The sequence below is a fragment of the Littorina saxatilis genome, linkage group LG4, assembly GCF_037325665.1.
Source record: "Littorina saxatilis isolate snail1 linkage group LG4, US_GU_Lsax_2.0, whole genome shotgun sequence".
Lineage (NCBI taxonomy): Eukaryota > Metazoa > Mollusca > Gastropoda > Littorinimorpha > Littorinidae > Littorina > Littorina saxatilis.
Genome location: NC_090248.1, coordinates 24,597,286 through 24,610,942, shown reverse-complemented (window position 1 = coordinate 24,610,942; position 13,657 = coordinate 24,597,286). Strand labels below are relative to the sequence as shown.

Sequence of the window (13,657 nt, the reverse complement as noted above, 5' to 3'; positions counted from 1 at the left end):
CTCAATCCCGTTTGAGAGGACTTCGCCTTCAAAGGTGATTGTGGTGAACCGCCACGCTGTCTGTCTCTGTCTCGCGATTCACCCCGGCGAAGCCGGGTATTCCTCTAGTATATTTATATACGGTCTCGAAGACAAGAAACAGATAGACAGACAGACAGACAGTCAGACAGACACTAATACACACCTGTATCCTGGAAACGTAGATGGGTTTGTTGAATAAGACCCAGGTGACCGTCTCATGGCACGCAGGTTGTGTTAATGATCCCTCATACGTCAGGTAGTAATTAGTGTCCGGAAGTAAACTCCGCACCGGTAACTTCTGTAAGTCTTTTGTCTGGCCTGGGGAAAAGAGTAACTGTGAGGTGTTAAATATAGAATACTACATGGCTTTCTGTGTTTCACCAGGTTTAAACGAATGTTTGTGTGAAATATTGAAATGCGAACGAAAGTGAGCTTTTCTATAGGCCTATATTGTAAGAACGAGTGCAAACCTGGTATCACAGCAAACGCAGTAGTCAAACTCGCTGAAAACATCTTGAAAGATTCACATAACGTTGCCTTGTCGAACACTAACGAAAAACCCACAAAAAATAGGAAAATAAAACACACCAAAAAAACACATACGTAAAACTTAAATTTTTTCGATACCTCTATTTTTTTCCACAACTCTAATTTCATGCACATTGACTATTTGTGACTCAACCCTCCCCCCCCCCCCCCCACTCGCCCTAATGTAAATGCTTTTAAGCTCATGTGTCAATGTTGATGGTATTGCAAAAACGTATTAGGTATAAAAATCAAATTCCTCCCGCAGTACAAACAAGTCGCGTAAGGCGAAAATACAACATTTAGTCAAGCTCAGTCGAACTCACAGAATGAAACTGAACGCATTGCATTTTTTCCGCAAGACCGTACACTTGTAGCATCGTCTGTCCACCGCTCGTGGCAAAGGCAGTGAAATTAACAATCCAGAAAAGCGCGGTAGCGGTTGCGCTGAGGAGGATAGCACGCTTTTCTATATCTCTATTCTTTTTAACTCTCTGAATGTGTTTTTAATCCAAACATATCATATCTATATGTTTTTGGAATCAGGAACGGACAAGGAATAAGATGAAATTGTTTTTAAATCGATTTCGGAAATTTAATTTTAATCATAATTTTTATATTTTTAATTTTCAGAGCTTGTTTTTTAATCCGAATATAACATATTTATATGTTTTTGGAATCAGAAAATGATGAAGAATACGATAAACGTAATGTTGGATCGTTTTATAAAAAATAATTTTAATTACAATTTTCAGATTTTTAATGACCAAAGTCATTAATTAATTTTTAAGCCTCCAAGCTGAAATGCAATCCCAAAGTCCGGCCTTCGTGGAAGATTGCTTGGCCTAAATTTCGATCAATTTGATTGAAAAATGAGGGTGTGACAGTGCCGCCTCAACTTTTACAAAATGCCGGATATGACGTCATCAAAGACATTTCTCGAAAAAAAGAAAACAAACGTCTGGGGATATCATACCCAGGAACTCTCATGAAAAATGTTATAAAGATCGGTCTAGCAGTTTACTCTGAATCGCTCTACACACACACACACACACACACACACACACACACACACACACACACACACACACACACACACACACACACACACACACACACCACGACCCTCGTCTCGATTCCCCCCTCTATGTTAAAACATTTAGTCAAAACTTGACTAAATGTAAAAAGAAAAAGAGAAGAAAGAAAAAACCACACACACACACACACACACACAAACTGCTCCAATTTCTTACCCCTAACGTTTTTCAAAGACGAAGAAGCAAAATCCAATTAACTATCGTTACTGACTATGGCCACGTGAGTGATTGGAATGACACATTTGTTTGACCACCAATCCGTCAACACGTCACAGTAAATCGATATAGAAAAACAGTGCACTCGACCGTCAAACAACTCTCCAACAGGGCGCGCAAAAAGACGCCGGCACACACACAGTCACACGCACGCACGCACGCACACACACACACACACACACACACACACACACACACACACACACACACACACACACACACACACACACACACTGAATTTTGCAGTGTATGCCAACTTCAATCTGCGAAAAATCAAACTCTTGTAAATCTGCCAAAATTGAACTCCATTCTTTTTTGGGGGACATGAGGTCATCATGGCTGGGCCAATGGGCATAAAGCACAATAACCTAGATCAACGTGAACAACAAGTGTGTGAAGCTGGTTGCACGAGACAAAGAGAGAGAGAGAGAGAGAGAGAGAGAGAGAGAGAGGGGAGAGAGAGAGGGGAGAGAGAGAGAGACAGACAGACAGACAGACAGACAGACAGACAGACAGACAGACAAACGGAGAGCAGCAGAGAGAGAAAAAAGAGACACACAGAAAGAGAGAGGGCATTGCAACAACAACAAAAGAAGGAAAAAAGAAAAAAGCCATGGCAGAAAAAGGCCGCAGCCTGCAAGGAGCCTTGTCAATGTTAAAGACTGGGTCACGTTCGGCAAACACAAGGCGGATGTCGGACAGGGGAAGTAGGGATACAAAATTCAGTTAATCAAGGAAATATGATGAATATTGACCCCGGCGGCAGCAGCGGACCATCAGATGCCAGACTGACCTGAGATGGATAAGATGCGATGAGGCAATGCATTGGACAGACGCAACGCAGGGGGAGATAACACAAATGTTTGGTGTTTGGGTAACCAAAGGCACTTTCGTTCACATCTTGTGTGTCTCCATAGATCTGTCTTGGCTCTCACTCACATTCGCTGCTCACTCCTTCCTATTTGCTGCTGAAACCATCTATTTTGCTGGTAAAAATTTTTTATGCGTTAAAGAATCCGGTCTTCCATTTGGTCATGTACCAACAATTAACAGCATAAGAAATACTTGGCGTGTCGGTAACTAAATTGGCACTCTAGTTCATACCTTGTCGCTCTCCACAGATATGTCTTCGCTTTCACACGGGGTTAAAGAATCCGGACTTCCATTTGGACAGGTACAAGAAATCAATAGCATAAGAAATCTTTTGGCGTTTCGGTAACCGTCAAAGGCACTCTTGTTAACATCTTGTCGGTCTCCACAGACCTGTCTTGGCTTTCACATGGGATTAAACTGAAGTCCGGCCTTCTATTCGGACAGGTACCAAAAATTAAAGGTACTGAACTTGTCAATTCCAGGTGCACGGAGCCCCTGGGGCTTTTAGTCATACCTCAGGCAAGTATCCGTTAGAAGAACTTCCAAGTTTCATTGACTTGCACCTAAAGAGTCAAGAACTACGATTTTTTTACGAATTAATTTCGTACTCGGACCCGGCTGGTCTTGACCTATTTTTGGATCTAAATTTAGATCGAGTAGATCACCACATCATGCACAAAAAGACACGTCACTAGCAAACTATGTCAGACGTCATCATGAGTTTGTGTAAAACAAAATGGAGGCCGGAATCACTCAGTTGAATCGAACTCTGACCAAACACCACGTAATAACTAGGTTAATTTATTCACTCGTGTGAACAAGAAACTGTCGAGCTTCACAGATGTCGTCGTTGGGTAGTTTTGGGTTTGTTTTACTACCATAGGAGGATTTTTGAACTGTAAATGCACTCAGCTGCAACAAAAACGCAAAACGAAGGCTGTGAGCTGCACTGTGCCTTTAAGAGCACAAGAACTGTTTGGCACTCTCGTTCGTTCTTCGGCTTTCACATGGGATTAAAGAGTCCAGCCTTCTATTTGGTTTAAAGAATGTTAACTTTATTACTGTTTACATATTCATGAAATGTACATACATTTATAACTATAAAAACAACAACAAGCCTGCGGCTGAGAGAGAGAGAGAGAGAGAGAGAGAGAGAGAGAGAGAGAGAGAGAGAGAGAGAGAGAGAGAGAGAGAGAGAGAGAGAGAGAGAGAGAGAGAGAGAGAGAGAGGAGGGGGGAGTGAGAGATGATGAGAGAGAGAGAAAAAGGGAGAGGGAGAGAATGAGAGAGAGAGAGAGATTCTGTGTTTGTCTAGTTATAAATAAACCGGCCAGTTCGTCTAATATATTCCTGAACGGTTTTATTTGAGCAGGTACAAAACATTAACAGCATATCCGCTTCATACAGATATGCATATTACTATGCAGAGTGGGATTTTGTCTTTCTTTGGCTGAATGAATTTCGTCAGTAACATCTATGGCTGACTCTTTACAATTTAACTTCAGCTGAGTCTCGAAGCCTACGTGACTTCCTGAAGCGGCTCTCCTCTAGTGAAGCTTTTCACGCCTAAAGCCCCAGGCAAGCCAAAGAAAATGTGACAATGGTATGTATGTCTCCCCCTGAGACTGTGCTTCAGTGTGTGTGCGTGTGTGTGTGTGTGTGTGTGTGTGTCGTGTGTGCGTGTGTTAGTTTGTGTGTTAGTTTGTGTGTGTGTGTGTGTGTGTGTGTGTGTGTGTGTGTGAGTGGGTGTGACTGCATGTGTGTGTGTGTGTGTGCCTTAGTTTGTGTGTGCGTGTGTGTGTTAGTTTGTGTGTGTGTGTGTGTGTGTGTGTGTGTGTGTTGGTTTGTGTGTGTGTGTGTGTGTGTGTGCGTGCGTGCGTGCGTGCGTGCGTGTGTGTGTGTGTTAGTGTGTGTGTGTGTGTGTGTGTCTGTGTGTGTCTGTGCCGAGTTACTGCGAGTATGTGTGTGTATGTGTGTGTGACTGTGTGTGATCGTGCGTATGAGTGTGGGGGGTGGTGGGTGGTTGCGTGTATGTGTGTGAACACGTGTGTGAGTGCGTATGTGTGTGTGTGTGTGTGTGTGTGTGTGTACATCTCTCTCTCTCTCTCTCTCTCTCTCTCTCTCTCTCTCTCTCTCTCTCTCTCTCTCTCTCTCTCTCTCTCTCTCTCTCTCTCTGTTGCCTCAAGGTCCTTAGTTCCTTAGTCATGCTGCGAGACTGCCTGTTAAATGTCATTACGGCCGCTTAGAATTTTGATTCCAAGATGCCTTATGTGCAAATCCTCGAGCTATTCAAGTGTTTGAGAGGGTAGTGGCCGGGGTGGGAGGGGGGGGGGAGAGTTTTTTCTAGTTCGGACGCCATCTCTGCATGCCTTCTTTTTTTATTAACATCATTATATTGGAGCTTTGCTCTTTGACATTTCGATTCTTAGCTCGCTCACTGCGGTGAGCATTTGAAAATATCTAGAACTGAAAAATGTTACATTCAGTTTTAGTCCTTTTATTCTTCCATTTCTTCTCTTCCTCACATGCTCCGCACCTGCAAATTCTCGAACTGATGTTCAATTAGTAATCCCAACTTCTGATGCTTAACTGAATTGAAAGTATTTATTATGATTGCATTCTGCTTTCGCAGAGGCAGACTTGTCATAACGGTTCCTTTCTTTTTGAGAAAACCACCATGTAAACCACAATAGATCAGTCTCTGCAAGCTTTTGCATGAGTGGTTAATATTTGAACACAGTGGGAATTTTTTCATTAATCAATTTTGTAAAGGCCACTAGTGGCTTTTCACGAAATGTATTAATCAAACTGAAATGGTAACTGATCGCAGGAAGCAGTCAGGGTGTTGATTTGAAGTATGTGACCAAATGGAGGGATGGTGTTATGCAGTGTAGAGAAGGCTGAACAGATCTGAGATCACGTGTCGAACTGTTCACACGGGAATGGTGTGCCATTAATGTTTCAGATTGGCATATATTGACAGATCTGTGGCTGTTTGCAAGATCGTTTGCACGGGGACGAAGGTGTGTTTAACAAATCGTTATCTGTGCAATACTTACCTTGCCACGGTACCTGTTTAGCGTTTTCCACCAGGACCCGAAATCCCTTGTTTTCTTCATCACTGGCCTGCAAGAAACATACACCAAGTGGAGCTTCAGTAAAACAAAAGCTTGACGAACAAACAATGCGTTTGCAAATTTGTTGTAAACCATACCAAATTCTATTGCAAAACTTTGCACAACTGAAAACAGGCTGATTGTGCAACGTACACGTGCTTTTCTCTGTGATAAACTTATTGATTTCTGTGGTTTTTTTTGTTTTTTGTTTTTTGTTTGCTTAACGCCCAGCCGACCACGAAGGGCCATATCAGGGCGGTGCTGCTTTGACATATAACGTGCGCCACACACAAGACAGAAGTCGCAGCCCAGGCTTCATGTCTCACCCAGTCACATTATTCTGACACCGGACCAACCAGTCCTAGCACTAACCCCATAATGCCAGACGCCAGGCGGAGCAGCCACTAGATTGCCAATTTTAAAGTCTTAGGTATGACCCGGCCGGGGTTCGAACCCACGACCTCCCGATCACGGGGCGGACGCCTTACCACTAGGCCAACCGTGCCGGTTTGATTTCTGTGTCGACTGGTAAAACGGCAAAGGAATTAATAGTAGTAACAATGACAATAACAGTAAATACACCTTATTGTCCATTATAAGGTTACATTAAAATGGAAATTTGTCGTTGACACACCCAGCCTTCCTGTAAACGAAAATAACTTAAACATTAGATAAGAATTATTAAGACATTCGATCAATAATGTGATAAGACAAAAATACATAGATTCACATATATTATAACAATTAGCAAGTATTAATTGAAATACTCTTACCTCGACAAATACAGCAATGATGGCAATACCATAAGGTGCTCGCATGGCATCTGACAGGTTCTTATAAAGCTCCGTGTTGTAAGCCAAGAACTGTAGCTGAAATCATACAAAACCACCAGAACACACAGAGTTAAAAAGAAATCCAATACCGATAGAGTTCATGCTAACGTTCCATGATCAAAATCCGAAAAAGATAGACGGTTAACGTTCCAAATCAAGAATAAAAAGCCCCAGAAAATTTACATTTTTGGAACGTTTAATTCAGGACTATTAATACATTTAATTGTGTCGTTTTGACCTGATATTAACGTTCAAAAAATTATAACTTTTTGCTTTGTTTCATGATGAAGAAAAAAATAAAAAGATAAAAAGTTTAGTTATTAGAACGTTTAATGATAGAAAAACAAACATGCACCAGTACGTCGACCTAGTGATATTTGAAGTGGACGTGCAAACAAAGAACAACCAGACAATGAACGGAAAGAGAACTTAACTCACACTCTATCTAAAGTTCACGGAGACGTTATCCGTACTTATGTTAACACATTGTCTGGAAGTATTTTAAGGCTAATCCTTGGTAAATAATGTTGTGTTCACATTTGAACACACCGTGTTAACCATGTGCCACACTTCTTTACAGTTCACACTGTGTTCCAAACTAGTTACAGTGAGCGTGTTCAAAAGTGGAACACTTCTTTTAAGAGTGCACTTTGGTGTTGTCTCTTCGATCTCAAGTTGCCAAGAGTGTTTTCTATGCAGAGAGGGATTTTTGGCTGGATTAATTTTGTTGCTGCAGTGTCAATCCGGCTGTGAAATGAATTCAGCAAAATGTTCTCGCTTTGCTTAAGATGCAGGCAGACTGATGATTGTTGGTATGTGTCCAAGTGCAGGGGTGAGTTTTGGCGCTCGCCCGCTCGCCCGCGGCGACTTCAAATCGCGTTGGGCGAGTTCGAAATTCCTCTGAAATCGCCCGCCGGGCGGGTTCAAATTTTGCTGAAGTACAAAGTCGTTAGGCAACGTAGTCAATCGGAACGGCCCGCGAACAAATATCTCTGCGGGCGATCTCAAAATCTGTCACTTCTCTACTGCCCACTCATCCCCCCCCCCTTCCCCCACTTTCAGGACTCAGGACTACCATCAATCAATGTCAGACACATTGGCTAGACAGCTACCCGCCTCCGCCTCACTTGACCGTGTCATCACCCCTCCAGTGCCACGAGCCGCTGGCAATTGCATCAGCAGTCAAATTAGTTAAAACCACCCTCCGTCCCCCCTCTTTGCGCTATTCACTTCACCCCCTCTCTGATCTTATCCTGCGCTCACCAATCCTTCAGAGACTTTCACATGTTGTAAAACAGTTTCCTCTCAGATAAAAACTCGGTCATTGACCCCGAGTAAGAAGGTCAGTGTCTCGACAGGCAGCTGTGTTCAGATTGCAAGTAACCGTCATTGACCCAGGTCTCAAGGCCAACCAGCTTTTACAATGCATCTGCCTTTGATCTGACCGCCCATCCAGAGCAAACATATATTCCCCCTAGCCCTCTGTATTTTTCCTTTGATGTGCCTGCTATGTACCACTGATCCAGTTTCTGGGAAATGTATATAATTATGTCATTGACTGCAGGGATACTCATTGAGACCGTTTTCCCAAATATGTTAACACCAGCTTTGCTGACCAACTTAGTACAAGTAGTGACAGTACTACTGCTGTCAATTATTTCCCTTCAACTAAGGAAGTAAAAAAACCCACCCAGATCCACTATATAAAGAAGAAAAGACAGACCTTCAACAATAGGACAAGGGATGCAACTCTGCTGAATCAAAAGCATAAAGATCACCTGTGAACAATTCTAGGATCAGGAAATCTGAACATCTGTTTGTTTTCATTAGGAAATAGAAATGAAATGTAATGCTTTTGATTATTTATGACTTAAGCTGTGGTAAATTTGGCTGGTATGCAACTTTTACAGTAATATTAATAACACAGACATAAAGAAAAAGAAACAAAACAAGAAAGCAACTTAGAAAAATGTTTTGTTTGTAGTCAGTTTTTTATACTTGGTTTTATACAACACACCCCTGCAACAAAAAACATAATTTAAATTAAAAAAAAATGCTGATTTACTCTTTTGTAGTGTGTGTTTATGTGGTAAGTAAAGTTCCATAGTAAATTACTTTGTAAATTGTGTGGTTGGGGTACATAAAGGGGGTAACTTTTAGTGAGGTTTAGTGTGTGATTGTGTGACAGGGTGTGAATGTGGTTTTGATTTCTTGTTTCTTTGTGGCGGCTTTTATTTTAAATTCTTTATTAAAACAAGGTTAATTATCATTATATTAAAACATAGCATTTTAGTCATCAAGTTTTCTGTGTGTTTGTGGTAGTTATTAGTAGTGCAAATCCACATGTATGCATTATAAGTATGAATGTACGTCTTTTGTGTATGTGGTTAGCAAGCGACGAGCCGCTGGGGCGGTTGTAAGAAATCCCGGCAAGTTGGGGGCCGGTTGGGATTTGGGGGGGCCGGTTCAATTTTTGACTTACCGGCCCCCCTGGCCGGTAGCAAAAAAAGTTAAGGTACACCCCTGCAAGTGGAAGGATTCTCTTATCCCATGTACAAGTCTGGACAGATCTGTTGTGGTAATGGTTTTCGCGAGCTAAAGTGTACGTACCCGTTTAATTTAATACGCGAATTTAGACTGAAAGATGGACAAAAAGATAGACAAACAGACAGTAAGTCGGACAGACAGAAAGACATACATACATACAGACAGACAGACAGACAGACAAACAAACAGACATACAGCCAGCCAGCCAGCCAGCCAGCTAGACAGACAGCCAGGCACAAAAAACATTAAAACATGGAGAAACTGACTGCTATGATGTCTCGGAAGCTTTGGAGCAAACACACACTCATGCACTCTGGAAGTTTCATACCCTGAAGACATACTCTCTCTAACTCTTTCGCGAACGCACACATCCGCGCATCCTTTTGCAAATACAAGTGCATGCGCTTGCGGGCGGGAGAGAGACACAAATAGACAGATAGAGAGAGAGAGAGAGAGAGAGAGAGAGAGAGAGAGAGAGAGAGAGAGAGAGAGAGAGCAAGAGAGAGAGAGAGAGCGAGAGAGAGAGAGAGAGACACACACACAGACAGACAGACAGACAGACAGACAGACAGACAGACAGACAGACAGACAGACAGACACACACACACACACACACACACACACACACACACACACACACACACACACACACACACACACAGATAAAGAAAGAGAAAACCTAAGAGAGAACCTGTTAAATAAATGAGGTTACCTTCGGGACAAAGTTCCTTATTTCTCGCACAGAGTTTCTGATGCAGAGCTCTTCATCAGATTTACCGTAATTGCCTTCAGACATTCCAAAAACATGTACTGTGTCTTCTGTCATATTAATGCCCTTTCAAGCGGGGAGAACTTTTGCACTTTTTCTCCCCTTCTCTTTTGCGTATTAGGGAAAAAAGGAACAGAAAAAAGAGACAAGAAGGGGAGGAAAATTGAAGAAAACCTGTCAGTGTTAATTTGTCTGAAAAGGCTCCCCAAATAAAAGAAAAAAAGCGTACATGAATTCCCTTATTTCCATTTTTACACACATACGCGCATTCAATGCACGCACGCTTGCGCTCCGCCTTTTCAAGTACGTGTGCGCGCACACACACACACATCCACTATAGCACACTCACAGACACACACAGACACACACACACAACGTGCGCGCGCACCGTCACACACACACAATCACACACAATCATCCACAACCCCTCTCCCCCCACCATTCCCCCTCCTTCTTCTTCCAAACACTCCAAAACCTGTTCACAAAAACCACACCGCTCACCTCAGCAGCAAAAGCATTTCCATCCACAGAGTGTTCAGACCCTTCAGTATCAGTCTTGCCAAAGTGGAGCTTGACTTGGACGACTCGGTACGTGTACATGAGAGGGCCGTCACTGAAGTTGGCAGTTATGGAACAGTTCTTGGACACTCTGATAGTAAGGTCATTGCCTGTGTTAACCAGCGTACCCTGGAACTGTATACAAAAGCAGTTTTATCAACATTATGTTCGGAATCCTCAGTATAATTTTGTCATAAGAGCTTGACTTGCACTATTGGATACGTGAACTTGCATGAGTGGGCCGTCACTGAAATTGACAGTCGAGGAACAGTTCTTGGACACCATGATGGTAAGATCGTTCGTTACCTGTGTTTTCCAGCGTATCCTGAAAATATGAACAAAAGCAGTTTCATCAACAGAATGCTCGGAGTCCTCGGTATAAGTTTTGCTGTAGTCAGTGGAGCTTGACTTGAACAACTCGAACATGAGAGTGCCCTACTTGTAGCGATTTCTGACTCAACCAGGTTTCTGATTCGGCCATGTTGATCTTGTATAAAGTCCAAACTGAAAAGCCCCCCTCCCTTCCGTAGTACTGATGATCGACCTAAGGTACTTTATTTTCATAGGGTCAAATTCGTTCAACAAAACAACGGCATTTAAACTTAGAAATAATTTGCTTCATCGTAAAATCCTTCCCTTCTCAGTCAAGGGACGTAACCACTCGGTGCACGTTTTCGAAGGAATCGAGTTTTGGGGTCAAATGTATTGAATTTCACCATTAATTTCCCTTACATGCAAGAAACTGCCATGGTTTCCCTCCTCAAATAAGTGTACTCCTTTTATTTGACCAGGAGAAACAACCTTTCAGTACCATGTATACCGCCCTGATATGGCCCTTCGTGGTCGGCTGGGCGTTAAGCAAACAAATAAACAAACAAAAAGTACCATGTATATATCGAATCAGAAACCTGGTTGAATCAGAAATCTGATATCATTACACCGTCACTGAAGATGGCTGTCGTGGACCAGTTCTTGGACACTTTAATCGTAAAATCGTTGTCTGTTCATTTGTTTACCAGCCTTCCCTGAAACTGTGCACAATACGCGGACACGAAAGAACCTTGGCTGACGTTGGAAGTCAATGAACAGGTGCTTTAAACAATACTTTATTCAATTGTTTTTCTATCGTGACATTTACAATATCTGACATTTAGGATTCTCAAGCATAGTGAGCAGTTTTTGGATACTCTGATGATAAAGGTCGTTGCCTGTTTTTACCAGCGTTCCCAGACACTGTGTAGGAAAATTTTACGACAAACGCATCGTGAATGAATCATTGTTTCAAAGTGAAACTAGACGCCCCGATCGTAAAGGTCGTTGCGGTGAAACTGTGTGCAAAATTTTGCCAACAGACACATCGCAGATGTATCTCGGTTTCAATGTCAGACTGTATTTTTATTTTTATTATTTTATGTTTTTTTTATACTAATGTTCGTCGGAACATTAATTCTTCGATGAAGAGGAAATCGGTCGAAACCATCAGACAAAAAAAGTTTGACCAATTTTTGGAGTTCCTCACTCCTGCATGGTTCCTCTTGCCTGTTCGCTACAGCATCACAGCTACGATGACTTGAAACGATCGTAGCATCTCATTTTGGCAACGTATAGCACATGAACCATCGCTTTTAGACAACATTTCATTCCACTAAAATATCTCTTTATCATGATATACATGGATCAACCACGGAATAACATACAACTCAATAAATATGAAAGAAACACACACACACACACACGCACGCACGCACGCACGCACGCACGCATGTACGTACACACACACACACACACACACACACACACACACACACACATAAGCACACACTCTGCACACACACACACACACAAACACGTACGCACACACACACACACACACACATACACACATACACACACACACACACACACAGACACAACTGCCACCCACCATAGAGCCGATTAGTCTGATTAAAAAAAAATCATCAAAAGTGACCGATCCATAAGTTTCAGTAGCTTACCGTGTCTGGGATGTTGACGTTCATACGCCTGAGGTTAGGATCAAAGAGGAGGTTCTGGGGCCGGATGTCGATAGGTGACTGAAACTTGCCTGTCTTGCACATCCGCCATTCCGGGTTGATGATGCCCCAGTGCTGTGGACCTGAACAAAGAGCACATGCTAGCAGAGTGAATAAGTAGTTCAACAGAACTTTGGTTTAAACACTGTTTTATTTTCCTTTACTTACACGTGGACATGTACATGTATTTATAAATATGAAAACAACAACAAGCCTACAGAACTTTGTACACCTAGTACATAGGGGCAACGAGAACAGGCCAAACTCATCAGTTTTGGGAGATGAAAAAGACACACCAAGCAAAAACATTAAAACAAACCATCACCACCACCTCAATTAGAGCAACAACGAACGCCAGTCTAGGTTGTTAATCATGCAATGTTGGATATCTTCAACAGTGTATGATCAAGAATACAAAACAGCAGCGTAAAATAATGATGGCTGTACTATGGTACCTATGTGAACCCACCCGTCTTGTAGAAGTTTGATTATTACTACGCAAGCGCACAAGGTGTTCCCAAGATCTGTCGCGAAGGCTGTGACTGGTTGGTTGGTTTGATAAAGTCTGATCGGTATCTAGGGGACTAGCTTATATTAGGATTGGGGGCAATGCAGCCAGTCCGGGATGGGGCACGGTTCTATTCTTAGTGTAAGTCTTAAAACACTAAAGAGGAAATAGGACTTGCTTTCAGAAGAATAAAAATCCCATCCCGCGAGTACATAAGTTCACACTGACAAAGTTTGAACAACGCATCTAACCCCGCGAAACCACCAGACGGTTCCAGACATCAAGACTGCATTGTCGTCTGCTTACTTGCTGGCCCTGCACCCCAAAGCTGCCTCCTTTTTCTGTTCTGCATTGTCAGAAGAGCCAGGAATCATCCAGCAATCGATTCTCTCCCTTGCCCTTAACAGCACCAAGGGACATAACCGCGGAATGGCCGTCGCCATTTTCCATTTGCGGCCATCGTATCGGCTAAATATTTACCAGTTGCCAGACTGATCCCGTGCACAAATGAGTATTGCCGATCAGCCAATATATGTATGACGAC

At 42.5% G+C, this 13,657-nt stretch overlaps 1 protein-coding gene and 1 long non-coding RNA gene across 2 annotated transcripts in view; both read right to left on the bottom strand.

Moving 5' to 3' along the window:
* Positions 1-13,657, bottom strand: part of LOC138964297 (uncharacterized) — a 300,694-nt gene that overhangs the window by 82,344 nt on the left and 204,693 nt on the right. The gene's annotated exons all lie outside the window — the stretch shown is intronic.
* The window catches only part of LOC138963664 (carbonic anhydrase-related protein 10-like), a 91,860-nt gene that overhangs the window by 3,429 nt on the left and 74,774 nt on the right, over positions 1-13,657 (bottom strand). The window contains exons 4-8 of the mRNA XM_070335511.1: positions 12,549-12,688; positions 10,498-10,689; positions 6,621-6,716; positions 5,791-5,857; positions 185-339 (exon numbers count right to left, since the gene is read on the bottom strand). Coding sequence (XP_070191612.1) covers positions 185-339; positions 5,791-5,857; positions 6,621-6,716; positions 10,498-10,689; positions 12,549-12,688 — 650 coding nt within the window. The remainder of the gene's footprint in view (positions 1-184; positions 340-5,790; positions 5,858-6,620; positions 6,717-10,497; positions 10,690-12,548; positions 12,689-13,657) is intronic.